This window comes from Musca autumnalis, unplaced genomic scaffold, assembly GCF_047663935.1.
Source record: "Musca autumnalis isolate F117 unplaced genomic scaffold, ASM4766393v1 scaffold_4, whole genome shotgun sequence".
Classification (NCBI taxonomy): domain Eukaryota; kingdom Metazoa; phylum Arthropoda; class Insecta; order Diptera; family Muscidae; genus Musca; species Musca autumnalis.
Genome location: NW_027411977.1, coordinates 134,555,591 through 134,578,110, shown reverse-complemented (window position 1 = coordinate 134,578,110; position 22,520 = coordinate 134,555,591). Strand labels below are relative to the sequence as shown.

The window sequence follows — 22,520 nt, the reverse complement described above, 5'->3', positions numbered from 1 at the left end:
ATTTTCCATTTTTCCGTTCCCGAACTATTTCAAAAAACTTGTCTGTGTGAACAATTTTTGCAGTTCTCTCTTTTACGAGTTTTACTATTAAAAAGTACGGGAACGAAGCTCATTTTTTAAAGTAAAGGAACAGACCATTAAATTTGTTCATTCGAGTATGCCTAACCCTGCGTCTACACAAGACAGGACAGTTGAGTTCATGTATTGATTGTCAGAATACCAAAACTTGCCTGTGTGACGTAGGCGACCGGACAACTGCAAAAACAGTTGTAAAATTATGAATGAATATCATCGATTTCCTTTTATTTTACGTTCACATTTTTTGTTTTTGTTCATGTTCTGTTGTTTTCAACACATTTCAATTATTATCTCACACATTTTTACAAAAAATGTCAAAAATTTGTTAGCCTTACTGTTTGTGAAAAACTGAAGGACAGCTGGGAGACAGCCGACAAATGTATGTATGTGTTAGTAAATCAGAGTTGTAATTGAAGACAAATTGTCTGGTGTAAACGCCTAGTAAAACTTCAAAACAATATAAACAATCGAATTCAATGATTTTTAAAATTGTTTTTAGACCATTTGTATGGAAGAAATTGGTGAGATTTGCATTGAAACAATCAGTTTATCATATTCACAACTCGATTATGTAAAGAAAACTTAGCTCTTCATTCATTTTTCTCATTTTTTATAAAATGCTCAAAAAATGCATTGTAAACAAACCCACTTGTTGCTTTTATTTTGAAGTTTTAGGAATTCAAGAAAAAACAAGGGTTCTATAGATTTTTTCATTTAAATCTACCTCTTTACTTATACCCATTGTACAATAATACATGGTCTGTTCCTTTACTTTAAAAAAATGGTAACAGTGGCAAAAATGGTAAAAGTGGTGAACTGCTATCATATAAATCGTATGCTTGTTAAAGTAAAGGAACGCTTTGCATGTTAAAAATGGTAAGAAATGGTAACCTCAGGCAGGTAAAGGAACAGAGCTACAGGTAGCATTATCATGCCAGCTGATGGTAACATAATGTGTCAATTGCATTGAATTGATGTCAAATTTTGACATCTTATGTTGCCAACAATTGCCGATGCGGCTACCTGTGTATTTGTACCATGCTTATACCATGCTTCATGGCACAATAATACAGGTACAAGGGAAAAACAGCTGATTATAACAATAGTTGTCAAAATGCATTATGCTAGGTTTACATTTACGAAATCCACTCGATTTCAACTGTTTTTGTTTTGGTTATCAACTGTTATCTTGCTAAAGTTTACTAAATGCTGTCTTTTTACTTTTTTCTCTATTTTCGTATCAAAGAGTAAAATCTCTCTTACTCTCTGAAAAGAAGTTACTGAATAATTATTACTGAAAAAGTAAAAAGACACAACTATTATCGCTGAGACATCATAATAATAAATTTTGATAGATAAAAGCTTTGTTCAGAACTTGAAAAATATTACTACTTGCAGTAGTTTTCCCGTTAAAGGCCTGCGTACATAAGCCTGCTTACCTTGCTTACTTCTGATAAAAGAATAAAAAAGAAAAGGGCAACCCAGTTCGAAATTTCCTCGGCCTTCTTTATTCTTTTATTTTTATTATGTCAAAACATGAAGCAGGAAAGCAAGGCAATCAGGCAGAGCAGCTTATGTACGCAGGCCTTGAGTGCTTGAAATGCGTTCCACTAGTCCGAAATCGAGCAAGACTAGCACTTCTTTTTGAATAACACCCTCTTCTCTGTTTTCTGCCATACAATTTTGGCCTAGTAGAAACTAGATGCATGTTCATTGGCATCTAAATACGATAGCTGATAAGTTTATTTTGACATTTCTGCTTGAGTTTTTGCAATTTCCGTAATTTTTCTGTTCCCTTATTTTTTAAGAAATTTGTTTTGGGAAGCATTCGCTCTTTTGACCATTCGCTCTTTTTTCTAACATTACCATTAAAAAAGTACGGGAACACAATGAAAAATAGCATTGTAACAAAAAAAAGTAATTTAATATTTTTTCACATTGTTCACAAATTTTGATACTAAAATTTTTTGTTGCAGCAATTAACCATCTACCTTGTTTATTCTGATGCGTGAAAAGTGTTGCAACTTTTGGTACTTTTTTATGCTTGGTTTACATTTACGAAATCCACTCGATTTCAACTGTCAAATCCATAGGTTAAACGTGAAATGAAACCAAGATGAGATTTCATTTGACGTTTGAGCTATGGAATTGACAGTTGAAATCGAGTGGATTTCGTATATGTAAACTTAAGCTTGGTTTACATTTACGAAATCCACTCGATTTCAACTGTCAAATCCATAGGTTAAACGTGAAATGAAACCAAGATGAGATTTCATTTGACGTTTGAGCTATGGAATTGACAGTTGAAATCGAGTGGATTTCGTATATGTAAACTTAAGCTTGGTTTACATTTACGAAATCCACTCGATTTCAACTGTCAATTCCTTTGTGTATACGTCAAATGAAAACTCATCTGAAATCCATTCGATTTCATTTGACGTTTGAGCAATGGAATTGACAGTTCAAATCGAGTGAATTTCGTAAATGTAAACCTAGCATTAGCATTACCCAAAAACAGGGTTGTATATCATGTGTACTGTGATTTCGATGTTGATTTCGCTGAAATCACGAAATGAGATGATTTCGTTTTTGTAGGCAAACTCATGATAAATTTTGCTTGATTCCGCGCAAAATCACGAAACGCCTTCAAATTAAGAAAAGATGCCGAATGTAAACCAAACATTAGATGTAAAGGCGAAAACAAATCCGACCTTGTTTCTGGTGTCTGGCCTCGCTTCAAAGCGCAAAAGTGAAATTGTACTGTTTTCAATAGGAAAGGACACAACGAAGCGAGGCTTCAGGCCACAAAGTTGAAAATTGTTGAAATTTTGAATTCTTCGCCTGGCTTCATTTTTGACATTTCGTTTCGACATTCAATTTGATATAAACACGTGTTCAATCTGACAAATAGAATTTGGCTGTAATTTTTATGATCGGTACTAAATATTTACGAATAATTCATATTAAAGAATTGAATTTTATTTGATATATTGAAATAATTATGTTTATAGAGCCCATGAATTTTACGCTTCGATGTGTGATACCAAGAAATAAGCGGCCTAGTGAAGAAATAAGCTAAGCAGGAAAATTAAGCTAAGAGCTGACTGTGTTCTCACCTGAAAAGACTAAAGCCCTAAACACATCCAACGTTTGAGTAAAGTTTTGTGTCATTTCTGGTAAAGGAATAACTATTGCTCTGTTCCAGAACCTGCAAGAAACTACTATTTTTTACTACAATAACATTTTTCCTTTATGTTATCGGAAAAAATAGTAAAAATTAGTATATTCTTGCAGTACTGGAACAGACCATATATGGCTGCCACATTAAATGGTATGTTCACTTACTTTTGAAAATGGCAAAACCGGCAAAAGTAGTAAAAGTTGTAAACTGCATTGTGTGGTGTCTGAAGTAAAGGGACGCTTTTCGAGTAAAAAGCGGTAAAACTTGAAGATTTTTCCACGTAAGGGAACAGAGCTAAAGTTAAGCATAATTTAACTTTTTTGGGACAACGCGTGTCACTAAACGTATGTGCTGAGCGCTTAAAGGCCTCGACACATAAAGCCCTCGGCACATACGGTCCGTTTAGTGACACGTTGGGACACACGTTGTCCCAAAAAAGTTAAATTATGTTTAACTTTAATGCGGCAGCCATATTGTTGTTTTTCAAAAAACTTGGCATCATTTACACTTTTTTCATGTGGTTGTTGTACCACGACGCTCAACGCATCGTATGTGCCGAGAGCTTAAGAAGCATGGCATTCTTGCTTAAGTCATATCTGGTAAATGACTAAAGACCAAGATCGACCTAAATCAAATGTGATTTCTAGTAGAAATGCCACAAAACTTTACTCAAATGTTGGATGTGGTTTCAGCTTAAGTCACAAGAAAAAATTTGTCTTTTGAAATGTAATATATGAACTCATAATGCAATAAATGGGGTGAAAGAGAAACTGAAACAACAAGATTATTTTGATTGGACGTTTTTCATGTTGTCCTTATGGCCCCGGCACATACGGTCCGTTGTGAATCGATTCACGCGTTAACAACAACCACATGAAAAATGTGTTAGTAGTGCCAAGTTTGTTCTTATCGCGGTACTCAACAGACCGTATGTGCAGAGCCCTTTAAGGCCTCGGCGTATACGGTTCGTTATTAGGCGCGTCAGAAACAACCAGTTGAAAAATAGGTAAGCGATACCAAGTTTGTTGTTGGGGCCATTAGGGCTTTAATTTGAAAACACATCCAACGTTGGAGTAAAGTTTTGTGTCATCTTTCTATCAGAAATGACGTCCAACTTTACTTAAGCGTTGGATTTGCTTAGGGCTTTAACTTGAAAACATATCCAACGTTTGAGTAAAGCCCTGTGTCATTTTTTGTAGAAAAATACTTTGTGTTTTATTCATCTACCAGAAATGACACAAAACTTAACTCACACGTTCGATCTATTTTCAGCTTTAATGGGCCAAATACAAACGGTCCGTTTTGTGACGCGTTGCGCGTTGAAAACAACAACCACATGAAAAATGTGTAAGTGGTGTCAAGTTTGTTCTTGAAGTTTTCATGTGGTTGTTGTAAAGCAACGCACAACGCGCAGCATGTGCAGCGGGCTTGAGCCCTAAACACATTTAACGTGTGAGTAAAGTTTGGTGTCATTTCTTGTAGAAAAAGAAAAAATGAAACTTGGTAGCACTTTGTGTTTTATTCATCTACCAGAAATGACACAAAACTTTACTCAAACGTTGGATGTGTTTAGGTCATTATGGGCCGAATACATACGGTCCGTTGTGTGATATGCTGCGCGTTGGAAACAACAACCACATGAAAAATGTGTAAGTGATGCCAAGTTTGTTCTTGAAATTTTCATGTGGTTGTTGTAAAGCAACGCGCCGTATGTGCAGTCTTCCTCCTTGTATATTGCGCCATGTATGAATTCAACCGTCTTCTCGTTTCTCGTGTGCTGTCGTCTGTAATCGCAGGGCGATATTCAACAAATAGATCATGCCCAGAGTGTGTTTACACTTGCGTTTGTTATCATGATAATCGCTCTTGTTCTGTTCCAGAACTTGCACAGCATGCTATCTCTTAAATGGCATCCCTAAATCAAACTGAATATTTGGTTATTTTTGGTTCCCTAATCTCCAAAATAATGCGTGAGCTGTCCATTCATGTTCGACGGCAACTCTGTTAAAATATCAATTGTTTTTATTTTTATTTTACTATTTACATTTTCAATTTTTCAATAATGGCTTTGGTTGACGTTGATTCATGGTAATTAGCTTTATTTTTATCTGATTATTTGAAAAAGGATAATTTTATTATCTTAACAGGTTGACGGAGTATGAATCCTGTTCCCGTCTAAATCATACTTTGCTAACGCAACTCAATCAACGGGATGGCAAAATACACTCTTCACCAGATTATAATCGTTTGACATTGTCAATACAAGTGGGTATTAAACAATTCGACCGAGAATTGCAACAATTGAAGTTCGAACTGAGTGAATCGTCAAGAAATAAAAGCATGTAAGTTGATATGGTATGTAAGTATAAGGTTGCGGGGGTGTATTATATTTTGTCTAGTTTATGGGTTCTATTTCTGAAAGAATTGGTACTTTTATCATATCATCGTCGTTTGACGAGCGAGATGACTTTGCTTACTATTTCCGCCTACATCATCTTCAAACAATATGAGTGAAGTTGCTTAAGTCCAGTTTAAGACCCGGTCCCGATATGTGTACCACAGATAGCCCTTGGGGTCCGAATATAACGATATAAATTGCACAAGGGTCTTCAAAGTTCGGTCAATACCAATGACATTTCTTATCTTTCTATAGCCGACCAATGCAATATGGGTATCATTGTAAAGCTCTGGAGGTCTTGATTACAACTAGCGAGTGTTGGAAAATCTTTTCATTTTAAAAGGGTAGATTTAACCGCGTAGCCACGGTTGGGCTCTGTCCATAGGTATAGCCTTAAATTTCTGATCGATGGCCGGTCACCCAAAACTGACCATGGAAATCAATAGAAATATCTATGAGATTATGCGGAAATTGTGGCATGATCGTCTGAAGTGTTGCAATATTAGAGCATTATTTAGAGGTAGTTTACACTAGACATCAATGTCATATGTAGCGAAATAAAAACGTTTCATATCTACCCACACATGCAATGTGGAGACGTAATTTCACTGCATTTTTGCTGTTGTGGACGCAAAATGTAAATGGCTTCAGGAAAATCCTCAATATTGCACACATTAGCGACTGTATTAGGAGGAAAATTTCAGAACATATGACATTGATGGCCCGATATAAAATATTTCCACCGTAAGATGAACTAAGGGCTATTATTACATGTGTTCTTTTACTATCTGATGAATTTAAAATTTGGAGGCATTAAAAATATAATTTTACATTAAAAGATAATGCCAAGAAGCGCCTCCTTGATATTTAATCATTACTTTTTACTATAAGATAACCAGAATGCTATAAATCTTTTCGGTAAATCCAAACTGTAACAAAAGAATACTTATTATAATGGGGTAAGAATAGTAAAAATGGGTGTACTGTACAATTGTTTTCCCACCTTTGACATCTCGACAGTGTCAACTTAAAGCTGTCTTGACTTTACTCTTGCTGGGCGGAATTTGTCCTGTGGCGTCGTTATCATTACAAATGGATACCACTACCTTGGAAAAGTATTTTTCCGTAACCTGAGCATGCTATCGTTATATGTTACTCTTTTCAATCTCTGCATTTTTCTTGTGGGAAAGACCTTTCTCATCTCTTCTTGTCTCCCGATACCTTCCTATCTGCTCGTCACTGTCTTTGGTAGGGACATGGATAATTTATTTTTTATCCGAATTGCAGGTAGTCTCTCATATCTAATTTGACGTTTTTAAGGGGTTATGGTCACTTATTGAGCACGAAAACCCATTTTTCATGATTTTTTTTTACAAAAAATCTACCAATCTTTTTTAAATATTTTGTTTTCTACAGTGTTCTGACAAATAACCGCCTACGAGACACTGTTTTTACTAAAGCAGTTTGCGGTGTCCACTGTAGCTCGAAAATAAATAAACCAATCATCATATGTTTTTGTGGGATCATTAAAAACCTAATAAGCTTGTCCTTAAGCGAAAAGGAATTTAAAATATCCATTAAAAATGTGAACTGTCAAAGTCAACATTTCGATTTTAACTAAAGAAATGGATAGTTTTTTTTCATTTTCAAATTCATCAAAAAATTAAAACAAAAACTCTCTCACTTGTGGACAAGCGTTTCATGTGTATAATAATCCCACAAAAACATAGGAAGATCGTATCATCCGTTTTCGAGCTACAGTGGACACTGCTTTAAAAATGCTATTTCGAGAAAGCCGCGTTTTAAACATGGATATTACAAATCACAATAAATTTTTCATTTCTCACGCTCATATCTCAGCCAATTTTTGTCCGATCGAAATTTTTTGCAACATATTCTTTTCTACCTTTACTTTAAAAGGAGCCAATAAAAATTGTTCGATTTTGTAAAATTTGCAAGTGCTCATAACCCCTTAATGCACTTTATTACAATTCGTTTTTCCTGCTTTGAGCATATTTTTATTTATTTATTGTTGTTGTTTTTGCAGAACATTTGAGGAGATTGAAAGGCGACAACGTCTTTTAGATACACTGCAATCTCAACGACAAATTTTGCAAAATAAATATACAGATTCCACACGAAGTGATCGTTCCGCATTGCTGGATAGCAATTGGCCTTCGTCGTCTGCCGCTGGTACTAGCAATGAGGATGCAGCAGCAATAATCGATGTAGAAAGACTAAAGCAGGCGCAAATAGATATGATCGAGCAGCAAAATCAAGGTTTGGAAACTTTATCACAGACATTAGCCCGCCAGAGAGCATTAGCCACACAATTGGGTGAAGAAGTGGAGGATCAAAATGGTAGGTATAAACGTCAATAAAGTTAGCATTAATTTACTGTATTTTTTTAAGATATTTTGGACAACTTGGCCAATAACATTGAGAGAGTTGATACTGGCGTTAATCGTGAGACGCGTAGCATATCGTTAATCAATCGAAGTGATAGTAACACCTGTGGTAGGTTGTGAAAAAAAATACTTGTAATAAGAAGTTCTCTCTAATTGTTCATTTCTTCAGGTTATTGGATTGTGATCATAGTTCTATTTGTTGCCATAGTTATTGTTGCCCTGTGGTAGTGGTAGAAACATAACCTAATCTTAAGGATATTTGTATTGTCTATATTTATATTATAATCTGTTTGTAAAAACTCATGTTAATTTATCCAAAGATATACTAATGTTTTTATATATACCTATATATACATTTAAAAATTCCGATCAAAATAAATATATATTATACTCTAACAAAATCTTAGGTGTTTAACATACCTTTTACAGCAGCCCTATTTTCATTAGATATCTCTCAGGAATTGAAAAAAGACTTGCACAGGTAACGTCAATGATATACTGGGGCTCAATTTTGTCTCTATAGCCTATTTGATAGTGTATGGGCCGCTTAAGAAAATGTGAAATGAATACTTTTATAAAGGAGAAAACTGTCAAATGAAAAGCATTATAAAGGAAATATTTTTCATTTCAAATTTTCATAGAGGAAGAATCCAGCCCCTGTAGTTGAATTCTGTAACTCATTTTTCAAGTTACCAACAAAAATCGGTAAAATTTAAATACTTATAATTTCGGTAATTAACGAACATTTTCGGTAAGTTAACAACCAAAATAAAGTTGTCGCTAAGTTCTATCGATAGCAATAGTATTGTCAATTTTTATTAATAATTTTCATTCATAATTTTGCGTTTTAATTTTACCGATTTTTGTCGGTAACTCAAAAAATGTGTTAAGCGCCCCATACACTATCAAATTTTGATGTCAACATCTGTAGTAGTATGTGTACATTTTTCAATATATGAGAATGTGTGTGTATTTTATGGATTGAGGAAAATCAAAATAGTTTTGATTTTTAAAATGAAACCCAATCAATCCGATGAATAGGGTTTATTTTCAAAATTGTCAAAAAGAAAAGATTGTGTCTGGAAAGAAATAAAAAAAAATTAAGTTCATTCGTTTTTTAGAGTACAATTTGAATATTTCGGTTGCAGATTGAAGGCTGATTGAATGCTTTGCTACACACTTATCAAGCACACACGTACAGAAGGAGTTCATCGGATGGACAAGCCAATTTGATAGTCTATGGCCCGCTTTACAGAGTTCCACAACTGGAAGTTATCTAATGCCGGGCATACACTATGGGCATGCACGACAGCATTTGTAATAGTATTAGTAAATTTTGAAGTTTTTGTCAATGTATTTGGGAGTAGTTTTGGCAGGATTGAAATCAAAATAGTTTTGATTTTGTAAATGAACCCCTTTCAATCCGATGAATTTTGTTTATTTTCCAAGTAACCCACAAATAATTTTTGAAAGCAACAAATATTCACCCTTATTACGGTTGGCGTTGTCGTATCCAAAATTGCAAACTGACGTGTCGTAACGTCTAATTGGTATTTTGTACGTATTTCTACAAAAAACAGAAATATAAATTTTTAAAGATTTCTTTTGGTAACAAAAATTAATAGAATTGTTATTAGAGCATTTTCAAACTATTAATTCAGAAGAACAACTAACCCTACAGTTTTTACAATCAAAATAAGTGTTCGGCGTAGACGTTTTTGTGGTCGTTGGCATAGTCGTTGTCGTATGGATATTTTTTGGTACCACGTAACATTTACGACAACGACAATTTTTTTCTCATACTAAATAAAAAAATATATGTTTTTTTAATCGTAAAACAATTCGTTTGAAATCATCTCTTGAACAAAAACTAAGAAATTTGCATTGCACGAATCGTTATATGAGGACTCTAACAGATTTTCAAAAGAGAAAGTTTGTCATCTGATAAAAACACGAAATTTATCTTATGCAAATGAATAAAAGTAGTAAAGTTTGTATTTACTATAGTTATTTTCCAATATATTTTAATGATCATTGCCAATAAATCTTTTGAATTTGATTTGTTTCTATTTTTTATGCTGTCGTTTACAAAATCGGTCACGACTCTTTCCTCGTATTTCAACGCCATACGTAATACCCATTTGTCGTATTACGCCATACGTAATACCGATTTGTCGTATTAAAAAAATAAATGTTATATTTAATACGAGAAATCCATTCTGGGCATTACGAATGTATTTCTTTCGATTTTTTAAGGATATCACATGCTATAAAAGTTAAAAATTGTCGTTGTATATCATTTTTCATCACATAAAAAATGTAACTTACGACTACGACAACGTCTACGTCACTTGAACGTCTACGACTACGCCAACCGTAATAAGGGTGATTATTTGTGAGGAAATTAGAAATTAGTAAAACTTCAACCAAAAATCGAGTTCTGGAGGAAAATTCATCATTTTTGCAATATGGATTGAAGGAATGCCACACACTATTCAATCACACACTTACACAAGGGTTCATCGGTTGCTGTCCTGCATGCCCATAGTGTATGCCCGGCATAAAGCGGACCATAGACTATAAAATTTTGATGCCAATTTTTGTATTAGTATGTGTAAATTTTTCAAAATATGAGAATGTGTGTGTCAATTTTATGGATTGAGGAAAATCAAAATAGTTTTGATTTTCAAAATGAAACCCAGTCAATCCGATGAATATGGTTTATTTTCAAAATTGTCAAAAAGCAATTTTGAAAAGACAGAACATAGTGTTTGTGAAGAAATAAAACAAAAATTGAGCTCATTCATTTCTAGAGGAAAATTTAAAGATTTCGGTTGCAGATTGAAGGCTGATTGAATATTTTGCTACACACTTATCAAGCGCACACGTACATAAGGAGTTCATCGGCTGGACAAGCCAATTTGATAGTGTATGGGCCGCTTTAGATAACCTAAACCCGAAACTACCTCAAACCCATAGCCGTTTAGTTCCAACACTGCCAAATCTCTATTTGCAGCGCAATCACACAATCCCTACATCCAATGAAAGAACCACGAACTTGGTTTTAGTTTAGTTTATTATGTTTAGTTCTCTGAGAACATTCATTCATTTAATCATTATCTTCCTTCCGTTTATCACTAAATCGATCGTTTTTAAACTTTACTATGTATTTTTGGGGGGTTCTATGTGAATGTAAATTGGCTTTAATAAAATTACAACATTTCTTAAATTTGTTTTGCTCTTTGTTTCAATTGTAGCCCCTTCTTTTTTGTTTTTTTGCATTTCTTTAGATATTAACAATTAGTTTATGTATTATGAAAAGTATGGATGTTTTCTAGTTTTAAGCTAAATCAGAAGAGTATGGGACATTAGCCAAATTACCAACAGCACCAACAGACAATTTGGAAGAACCAGCCTTCTTGGCAGCAGCTTGTACATCTTGTTGGGAGACACTGTCAATGGCAGCGACGAGAGCATCAGCGCTTTGTACATCCTTGGTGAGAACAGCTTGCAAACCCATTTCAGCTACTAATGAGCTATCGGTGGCATAAGCTTCCAAAACGGCAGCCTTGAGCAAAGCCTTGCCGCGGTTTACATCGTCCGATGACACAGTGCCGGATTTCAGGGAACGAGCGAGAGCATCAACGGCATTGCCAACCTTTTGGGCATCGGTGGAGACAACGAAACCGAAGAGACCAGCATCAGAGTATGAGGCGTTCAAGGCAGAGAAGCAGGCCCTGGCATCACCCACGGCAGAGGAAAGAGCCTTACCGAAAGGACCATTGACAGCACCATGTTGGGTGGCTGGACCACTGCCAATGGCAAACTGCAAAACGGCAAATGCCAAAGCTTCTTTGGGATTGCTGACAGCACCACCTTGTCCGGCAACAGCAACATGAGCAACATTGCCGGGGGTATCCTTGCGGGCATCACCACCATAGTAGTTGGCACCAGAGCTTGATTTGCCACCAGTGGGCAATTCCAAGCTTTGGGCAAAGCCAACCAAAGCGTTGTGATCGACACCAACACCTACAACGGCGCAACGACCAGCAGTGAAGTTATTGGCAACATAATGCAACATTGTTTCGCTGGACAATTTGCCAATTTGGAACTTTGGCATGTACACGGAGTTACCAAGGCCAGTACGGAAAGCAGCTTTGTGCAACAATTCAACAGCTTGGACCTAAAATATAAAAATATAATCATTACAAATCACCTATATTTACACAGGGGTAGTATATATCTATTATACCTGAGGTGGGACAGTTGCAACTTGGTTCTTAACGAATGGTACGCTGTCAGACAATTCCCATGGTTTGAAAGCGGGTTGGATAACATCTTGCAAGTAATGCAATCCAACTTCCAAATTGTTGGCAGTGGTTTCGACAGTGTAGGCGACAACTTCGCGATCGGATGTGACAGTCAAGTTACCACCAACTTGTTGGATATTGCGGGTAAGGGCAAAACCAGTAGAGTTCTTGTTGGTCAAACCACCAGCAACACGCAACAAATGTGTGGCACCTTGGGTTTCATATGATTCATTGCGGGAACCAGCTCTGGAATATTATCAAATATGTAATAAAACACATTGCAATAGAATATAGAGAATTTGCAACTTTAGGAAGGAAACCTTACCCGAAGACCACAGAAACACGAGTGACTGGCAATTGAGCTTCAGCGGAGGCTACAACAACTTTGTTGTCAAGTTGTTTAGTTTGGACAGCAGCAGCTTCGCCTACTGGTCTGGGACAGGCAGCGGCATATCCACGTTTCTAGTCGAAAATATAAAAAGTGCTTGTTAATAGTTTAATTTCCTATCCAGGAATAGGTGTTTTTCTTTTATGGTTACGTTTGGGCCATTTACGTAACCATGCTTATACACGACTTGTCAATCAGAATCACCGAAATAATTTTATTTCCGCATTGTCAATCATTACTTACAGCAATAACGCGCAACAAGGGAACTTTGCTAGCGTTGGAGGCCATTTCAATAGGATTTTAATTGATCTCTTATGTTTTCACGGAAAAGGAGCAGAAAAGACAAATTCCCCCTCTGAAGAAAAATTTCAATTTTTTTCTCCACCACTCGGCTCGTTTCTGACAGACAGTACTGACAATATGCTGCTGCAAGAGTTGCCAAAATGACAGCTGTTTTGCTTGTGAAATTATAAATGAAAAACGTTCCGTAATTAGAGATTTTCGACTAAATAATTTTGTACCCCGTTTCCACATAACCCGATTTAACTAGGCGTTTATACCAGACAGTTTGTCTTCAAATACAACTCTGATTTACTAACACATACATACATTTGTCGTTTGTCTCCCAGCTGTCCATCATTTTTTCACAGACAGTAGGGAAGACAAATTTTTGGCATTTTTGTAAAAATAAGTGAGATAATTGGTCTGTTCCTTTACTTCTGAAAATGGTAAAACCGGCAAAAGTAGTAAAAGTTGAAAACTGCTCCCATACCCAGCAAAAAAAAATGGAAGTGGTGCAAGTTGGAGTGAGGATTTCATTACATGCATGGATGCGCTTCCAGTGGACTAATGAAAAAGGCAATCCTTTTCCTCCATTTGGATTACATCCAACAAGCACTTTTATGTATAAACGATAAAAAATTCAATTTTCATTCAACAAATGAAATTAAAGTAATACGGCGTTTATATTATAGTTTTTTGCAGGGTTAACCTTCTTTATGAGGATTTGTTTGAAGTATATACAATGGAAATGACATTTGAAACCCAGACCCACTGGGTTAACCTTGTTATATATAAACGGCCTATAAGAATAAAACTAAAATGTCTTATTAATGGCCTGTTCCCGTACTTTACAAAGTGGTAAAAGTCGTAAACGATTTTCATACAAATTTTGTGTACGGGAACGCAAAACTCGTAAAAGTGGTAAAAATTGTAAAAATGGAGTGCTTCCTAGCTGCGTGCTGCGGAAGCAAAATGGAGTGCTTCCTAACTGCGTGCTGCGGAAGCAAAATGGAGTGCTTCCTTTCTGCGCGCTCCCTTGTAAAATTCACTGAGGAATTCATAGAAAAAGAAGCACTTCGTGACACTTGCACCAGTGATTTAACTGCTTCCGTGGATGCAAACTTTTTGCTGGGTATGAATCGTATTGTGTCTGAAGTAAAGGAACGCTTTTCGAGCAAAAAGTTGTAAAACTTGAAGATTCTTGAACGTAAAGGAACAGGGCTAATAATTGAAATGTGTTGAAAACAAAAGAACATGAACATAAACAAAATATGTGAACGGAAAGCAAAAAGAAATCGACGATTTTCATAAATTTCAATACATGAACTTATGCTAAGTTTACATTTACGAAATCCACTCGATTTCAACTGTCAATTCCATAGCTCAAACGTCAAATGAAATCTCATCTGGATTTCATTTGACGTTTAACCTATGGATTTGACAGTTGAAATCGAGTGGATTTCGTAAATGTAAACCAAGCATTAACATCAGTGAATTTTACTCTCTCAAGCAAGAAAAATTGCAGAAAGTTATCGAACAGCATTTTGCAAAAACTTGCAAGAAAGTCAGCTGTTTCCGAAAATGTATGAAATATGTATGTTTTTGTTTCTTTTGATATTTTAAACCAAACGGAACAAACCATAATTTTTAAATTTCCATTTTACTTACATATTTAATGCTTTAATCCTATCCACAGCGCTTTAGAATCTAAAAAAATGTGCAATTGTGAAATTTTCTTGGTCAAAAATGTTAACATTTCGAGTTGTTTACATTGAACAGGTGATTAAAAGTCAGATTAAAAGTCAGTCACAAAACGCTCCAAAAATCTCTCCAAACTCGCTCTCTTTTGCTGGATAATTTTGTTTTCGAACAGAATTCAGTAAAAATTTGTACGAATTTGTACAAATTTTTGGGTTGTCGTACAGACCTATTGCTTCATCATCCAAATCGTTTTTAATTTTTCCTTCAACTCCAGTTCAGATTTCCAAAAAACTCTAATACGGCGTTTAGATTATAGTTTTTTGCAGGGTTAACCTTCTTTATGAGGATTTATTTGAAGTATACACAATGGAAATGACATTTGAAACCCAGACCCACTGGGTTAACCCGGTTATATGTAAACGGCCTATAACTCCACTTCAAAAATAATTTACATCGTATAAGTAAAGAGGTAGATTTAAATGAAAAAAATCCCTAGAACCCATGGTAGAATAAGAAAAGGTAGCAGCAATACACAGCTGACTGAACTGGGTTGTAACGTTAGTGTCAAATTTCATATGACATTTTATACATTTATTTCTATTTCGATGTACATTAGGGACATATATTTTTTGAGAAAAAAAATATATCATTCGGAAAAACCATTTCCCAGAAAGACTTCTTCATATCAATGATATGTAACCTCCTTCAAGTTCGAACGATAAGTCGCGCAGTAAATCCCCGCTTGTAGAGGCGATACAACGTTTGTTAATATGTGAGGTATTTTGTTAAAATTTAAAAAAATAAAACCCTAATAAACATGTGCTTCTTTGATTTCTAAAACAAAACATTGAAACAGCTTCTCCTTTTTCTATGAATTTCCAGCGACCCCAAACTTGTCTGCTAGAATTCTACTTTCTGCGAGAATTTATGCATTTAGTGGAATGATGTGGAAACATAAAAATTGAAAATGTAACGAATTTTCATTCATGTTTTCCAAAATATTCAACCAAATGTGAAAAATTATAAATTTTTAAATTCCAATAATTTATAGACAATTCCTTGTTCTGTTTACAAATACAACTGGCAGTAACGGTACAAACAAAAACAAATTCCTTTGTGGTTGTTGTTCGAGTTGTATTTGTTGTAGTATTAACTTTACCTTATATTTGTTCTACCATGCCTAGAACCCTTGTTTTTCCTGAATTCATAAAACTTCAAAATTAGTAAACAAAAAGCAACAAGTGGGTTTGTTTAAAGCTGTTCTACACGGTATGTTTTTTACATATTTGTGCAGACCAACTGTCACTTTTTACAAATCTGATTTTTGTACACATGGTGTGAACCATACAGAAATTTCAATGGATGAAGGTCATGGTAGAACAAGAAAAAGTAGCAGCAATACCCAGCTGACTGAACTGTAGTGTTAGTGTCAAATTTCATATGACATTTTATACATTCATTTCTATTTCGATGTACATTAGGGACATATATTTTTTGAGAAAAAAAATATATCATTCGGAGAAAACCATTTCCCAGAAAGACTTCTTCATATCAGTGATATGTAACCTCCTCCAAGTTCGAACGATAAGCCGCGCAGTAAATCACCGCTTGTAGAGGCGATACAACGTTTGTTAATATGTATGTGAGGTATTTTGTTAAAATTTAAAAAGTAAAACCCTAATAAACATTTGCTTCTTTGATTTCTAAAACAAAACATTAAAACAGCTTCTCCTTTTTCTATGAATTTCCAGCGACCCCAAACTTTTCTGCAAGAATTCTACTTTCTGCGAGAATTTATACATTTAGTGGAATAATGTGGAACCATAAAAATTTAAAATGTAACGGATTTTCATTCATGTTTTCCAAAATATTCAACCAAATGTGAAAAATTATTAGTTTTTTAAATTCCAATAATTTATAGACATTTCCTTGTTTTGTTTACAAATACAACTGGCAGTAACGTTACAAACAAAAACAAATTCCTTTGTGGTTGTTGTTCGAGTTGTATTTGTTGTAGTATTAACTTTACCTTGTATTTGTTCTACCATGGATGAATGTGTTATGTGCATACATATGTATATTTTTTCGAATAGAACGCGCTCTATTCTCGTCTGTACAACCAAAGGTAAACAGCTGTTTTGTTTGTACGCGAAATAAATAAAGAAAACAACAGAAAACGAAAGAAAAATAAAATTTTGCTTTGCTGAAGGAATCACATATGGGCGAAAAAAAGTGACAGTTGCTATGCATGAATATGTAAAAACATACCGTGTAGAAACCCCATTACAAAATACCAATTTTGAGCATTTTATAAAAAACGCGAAAAATGAATGAAGGGCCAAGGTTTCTCCACATAATCGAGTTGTGGATATGATAAAATGTTTGTTTCAATAATAAGCTGAATGATTTCTTCCATACAAATGTTCTAAAAACAATTTTGAAAAGCATTGAATTCGATTGTTTTTAAAATTGTTGGCATATTATTCAAACATCACACACACATACAAAGATTGTGTATATTCCCAGCAAACCAAAATCGGAAGAAACATCAGAGTTCGGACCGAATTCGGTCCGAAAGTCGGATGAAACGTCCGAGTTCGGATCCGAATTCGGTCCGAACTCTGACCGAAAGTCATATGGCGTGGTTGACGTGTTCTCTGACCGAAATTCGGATGAAAATCGGATGTTTTAGCCGACTTTCGGACCGAATTCGGGCCGAACTCTGATGAACTATCGTATAAATTTCTGATTTATTTACCGACTTTCGGACAGATATCGGTCCTAATTCGGAAGTAATATCTTATGAAATTCGAATGTGTTTGCCGACATTCGGGCCGAATTTGGTCCGAAGTCAGATGAACTTCTGATTTATTTACCAGCATTCGACCAGAATTTGTTTTTATTATTAAAAGATGTTGAAAATACACAGTTAATTCATGAAATATCCAAATCCTATAAAAGTTTATCTACTATAAACATATTAAAGTTTTTAATATCATCCCAGCAAACACAATGTCGGACGTCCGACGCGTCTGCTCAAAGTCGGAAGTTTTTTCCGACGCGTCTGACCGACTTCGGTCCGAACTCTGTCCGACTAGTCTGACGAACTTTTTACCGTCCTCTCTCTCTCCCTCTCTGAAGGGAATTTTTCTATTTTCTCTTGTGCTGCTTTGGTAAAATTAAGTGTAAATAAGCAGAGAGAAAAGAATTGTACATGTTTCGCTCGCACATTGTAAATGTGTAATTGTTGATGTGCCGACGTTTATGCAGTACGAACGAAAAGTTGAGTGCTCGGGTTTTAATTTCTGTATCGGAGAACAAATTTGGTTTATTTTTTTATGCGTGTTGATGCATGATAGTGTTTAAATGTTATTCATAGTGATCAATTGCATACATGCATATTTCTTTATTTTTATGAAGTTAATGAAAGTAAAGATTTTCTTCGTCAAACTTCAACACTATTCCGTGGAAAGTCATACATATGTTTTATATTTGTATATGGCCAATGTTAAGTTTCTTCACACTTTTATATGTATCAAAATTTTTTGCATGTGAAGACATGTATTTTTTCATATATTAATAACAATTGTTTTACATATTTCACAGATCGTGTTGACGAATTTGTTGTTCTCCACAGTTTGTTTTTCCACCAAGTCGCGCATTTAACACAGCATAAGATCCCAGCAAACCAAAATCGGAAGAAACATCAGAGTTCGGACCGAATTCGGTCCGAAAGTCGGATGAAACGTCCGAGTTCGGATCCGAATTCGGTCCGAACTCTGACCGAAAGTCATATGGCGTGGTTGACGTGTTCTCTGACCGAAATTCGGATGAAAATCGGATGTTTTAGCCGACTTTCGGACCGAATTCGGGCCGAACTCTGATGAACTATCGTATAAATTTCTGATTTATTTACCGACTTTCGGACAGATATCGGTCCTAATTCGGAAGTAATATCTTATGAAATTCGAATGTGTTTGCCGACATTCGGGCCGAATTTGGTCCGAAGTCAGATGAACTTCTGATTTATTTACCAGCATTCGACCAGAATTTGTTTTTATTATTAAAAGATGTTGAAAATACACAGTTAATTCATGAAATATCCAAATCCTATAAAAGTTTATCTACTATAAACATATTAAAGTTTTTAATATCATCTTATGCTGTGTTAAATGCGCGACTTGGTGGAAAAACAAACTGTGGAGAACAACAAATTCGTCAACACGATCTGTGAAATATGTAAAACAATTGTTATTAATATATGAAAAAATACATGTCTTCACATGCAAAAAATTTTGATACATATAAAAGTGTGAAGAAACTTAACATTGGCCATATACAAATATAAAACATATGTATGACTTTCCACGGAATAGTGTTGAAGTTTGACGAAGAAAATCTTTACTTTCATTAACTTCATAAAAATAAAGAAATATGCATGTATGCAATTGATCACTATGAATAACATTTAAACACTATCATGCATCAACACGCATAAAAAAATAAACCAAATTTGTTCTCCGATACAGAAATTAAAACCCGAGCACTCAACTTTTCGTTCGTACTGCATAAACGTCGGCACATCAACAATTACACATTTACAATGTGCGAGCGAAACATGTACAATTCTTTTCTCTCTGCTTATTTACACTTAATTTTACCAAAGCAGCACAAGAGAAAATAGAAAAATTCCCTTCAGAGAGGGAGAGAGAGAGGACGGTAAAAAGTTCGTCAGACTAGTCGGACAGAGTTCGGACCGAAGTCGGTCAGACGCGTCGGAAAAAACTTCCGACTTTGAGCAGACGCGTCGGACGTCCGACATTGTGTTTGCTGGGTTGTTTTGAAGTTTTAGGAACAGTCGAAGGAAAAAAAATTAAATTGACAGGAAGCTTAAGCTAACCTTTATTATTAAACCATGATAATTTGCGTCTCGTGAATTACAGCAATGTTCGTATCTTTAGTTTGTATTTCTTTTTTTTAAACAAATTCTTATAATTTTAGACACTCTTTCTTGTGTTCAGAAAAAAAAGACTGCGACTGCAGGGATCAAAAATTGGCTTGCTTGGCTAGGGATCTATAAGCGAGTGCTTCTAAAATGTAACTCCGTGTGGACTGCATCGAAAGATGTATTGAAATCATAACTCTGCATTGCACTTCTTTCAAACTTTTTTGCTGGGAAAGGTTATAATAATAAGCTTCGTTCCCGTACTTTTTAATAGCAAAACTCGTAGAGCGAGAACTGCAAAAAAAATTGTTCTCACACACGTGTCTTGAAATAGTTCGGGAACAGAAAATACGTAAAAAAACTGGAACAAATGTCAAAGTCGGCGTATCAGCCAATCACACGCCGGTAACCATGTTACTATTTTTTTACTCGCCCACATGGCACAATTACCAGGTAGATGCATCAGCCAACAACTACAACAAAAACCAGTTCAGTACTATGGAATGTCAAAAATGTTTTCCAAAAATAAAGCGATTCACACAATTTTTTCAACAAAATATTGTTATGCAGATTTTTATAAACGCAATATTACAAAAAATCCGCCAAAATTTCACAATTTTTCTTTTAAATTTTGTTTTTTAATTTTGTATTTTCAATTACAACAACTTTTTAGACAGCTTGCAGTACATCAACTGGGATAATGCGGGTACCTGTATGATTGTGCCATGCTCGCCCAAATTTGTCGTGTAAAAAGTTTTTAAAGAGAGCGTCATTCAGCGCCATTTTTGTTTTTGTGTACGGGAACGCTTTTTCGGGTAAAATGTGAAAAAGTGGTAAAAATTGTGAAAACTTTTTAATTCTGGAACAAAGCTATAACATAATAATAATTGTTCCACAAACATCCCAGACGGGACAATGAGTACATCCCATGGTGGAATAATAAGGTGTTACATCGATAACAATAATCGGGCCATTTACCACACCAAACGTCAATATTTGTTGGCAAATTTTGACGTTTGGTCTGGTAATGGTTATTAATGTTTTCGGAACAAATTGAATACTCTACCACCTGACGGAAAAAAAATTGAAAATTTTTTTTAAATTGTAAGTTTTTCCTAAGTAGCCGGCCTTCGGCCGGGGATTAAAGACTTTCTCCTATGGACAGGAGCCAATTTAGGGCACGAAAACAACATTTTTTTTAATTTAAAATTTTTTCTTACTTTAACAAGGGAATTTTCTGAACTTAAGAGGCCCATATCTCGGGAAGTATGGACTTCCCCCCGGAAAAGTTTATATATTTGTGATCAGGACAACAAGATCTACCTGTGGTAATTTTTCCAGATTTTTCCGCCAGGTGGGAGAGTATTCTATTTATGCCATGTTTTCCCATCTGGGATGTTTGTGGAACAATTATTATTATAAAAAATACGCAAAGGAATTGACATTTGAAACCCAGTGTGATTCTTAAATCCGGCTATATGTAAACATACTACTACTGTTTATCGCCGAGTCCGAATGGCGTGTGTTATGCTTAGTTTACATTCGGCGTCGTTTCGTGATTTCGAAGGCGTTTCGTGATTACGCGCGGAAGCAAGCAAAATGTATCATGATTTCGCATACAAAAATGAAATCATCTCATTTCGCGATTTCAGCGAAATCACAGTACACAAAAACAGTACACTGCTTTGCAAACATGGAAAACATGGCAACAAACAATTTTAGTATCAATTTTAGTATCAAAAATATATAAAATTATTTTGTTATAATGCTATTTTTCATTGTGTTCCCGTACTTTTTTAATGGCAATGTGAGAAAAAATAGCGAATTGTCAAAAATTGGGAACGGAAAAATGACGGAAATTGCAAAAACTGCAGCAGAAATGTCAAAATCAAAGTATCAGTTATCCTATTTAGATGATAATGAACATGCTGCTAGTTTCTACTAGGCCAAAATTGTATGGCAGAAAACAGGAGAAGATGGTGTTATTCGGCGCTATTCTTATTTAAAGAGAAGTGCAAATCTTGATAGATTTGGGAGTACGGGAACGCATGTAGCACTAAACGGGAAAACTACTGCAAGTAGTAATATTTTGCAGGTTCTGAACACAACTTTTATCTATCAAAATTTATTATTACTGCTCTGTTCCAGAACCTGCAAGAAGCTACTACTTTTTACTACGATAACATTTTTTCCTTTATGTTATGGAAAAAAATAGTAAAAATTAGTCCCGGTCCACACTAGAGTGATTTCATTGAAAAAGTTGCATGAAATTATGCGTCTCTAGGTCGACCTCCATAGTAGAGTAAAATCATAAAATTGCTGTAGTGGGGAATTCGATTTAAGAACACCTAATTTCATGAAATTTTTTAATGAAATTCACGCTAGTGTGGACCGGGACTTAGTAGATTTTTGCAGTACTGGAACAGAACTGTCTGTCTGATGTCTCAACGATAAAATTATTTTTTATTTTTTCATTTGTTAGTACTATACACATGTCGTTGCCGCTCATATTTGTTATGTTTGTTTACATTAGGTCTGCACGATAACTCAAAAGTATGTACAAATTTGTACAAACTTTTACAAAATGCTGTTCGATAAAAAACTTGTTCAGTAAAAGAGAAATGAGAAGTACTTGCAAGTAGTTGCAAGAACTTGCAAATACTTTTTACTTGCGAAGTAATCGAACAGGCCTGTTTTACACACAGCATCATATGGGTGACGGTGTGACGTCACTGACACAGCCATCCATAAACAACAGCCATAAACAAATATAAATAAAAAAATTGCATAAATGTTTAATTATTCATGGTTCACAAAAATTAAAGGCCT

The 22,520-nt window shown here is 35.0% G+C and overlaps 2 protein-coding genes across 2 annotated transcripts; one reads left to right on the top strand and one right to left on the bottom strand.

The window, feature by feature from the left end:
• The first annotated feature begins 5,196 nt into the window (after positions 1-5,196).
• Positions 5,197-8,466, top strand: Syx8 (syntaxin 8). The gene is made up of 5 exons (XM_073984009.1): positions 5,197-5,347; positions 5,407-5,601; positions 7,705-8,018; positions 8,070-8,174; positions 8,235-8,466. Exons 1-5 carry the CDS (start codon positions 5,322-5,324, stop codon positions 8,291-8,293), a joined length of 699 nt encoding a protein of 232 aa, XP_073840110.1. The 5' UTR covers positions 5,197-5,321; the 3' UTR covers positions 8,294-8,466.
• Positions 8,467-11,123: 2,657 nt separating this feature from the next.
• UQCR-C2 (Ubiquinol-cytochrome c reductase core protein 2) lies at positions 11,124-13,306 on the bottom strand. The gene is made up of 4 exons (XM_073984001.1): positions 13,007-13,306; positions 12,701-12,837; positions 12,318-12,621; positions 11,124-12,248 (listed from the first exon to the last, which is right to left on the bottom strand). Exons 1-4 carry the CDS (start codon positions 13,049-13,051, stop codon positions 11,406-11,408), a joined length of 1,329 nt encoding a protein of 442 aa, XP_073840102.1. The 5' UTR covers positions 13,052-13,306; the 3' UTR covers positions 11,124-11,405.
• Positions 13,307-22,520: the final 9,214 nt, after the last annotated feature.

Bases quoted from the DNA above. Each gene is read 5' to 3' on its own strand.
- Syx8 (XM_073984009.1), top strand. From the start codon at position 5,322: ATGGCTTTGGTTGACGTTGATTCATG. The intron at 5,348-5,406 runs GTAATTAGCTTT...TTATCTTAACAG, and splicing joins TTGGTTGACGTTGATTCATG to GTTGACGGAGTATGAATCCT. The intron at 8,019-8,069 runs GTAGGTATAAAC...TATTTTTTTAAG, and splicing joins AGAAGTGGAGGATCAAAATG to ATATTTTGGACAACTTGGCC.
- UQCR-C2 (XM_073984001.1), bottom strand. From the start codon at position 13,051: ATGGCCTCCAACGCTAGCAAAGTTCCCTTGTTGCGCGTTATTGCT. The intron at 12,622-12,700 runs GTAAGGTTTCCT...ATAATATTCCAG, and splicing joins CGTGTTTCTGTGGTCTTCGG to AGCTGGTTCCCGCAATGAAT. The intron at 12,249-12,317 runs GTATAATAGATA...TTTATATTTTAG, and splicing joins TTGCAACTGTCCCACCTCAG to GTCCAAGCTGTTGAATTGTT.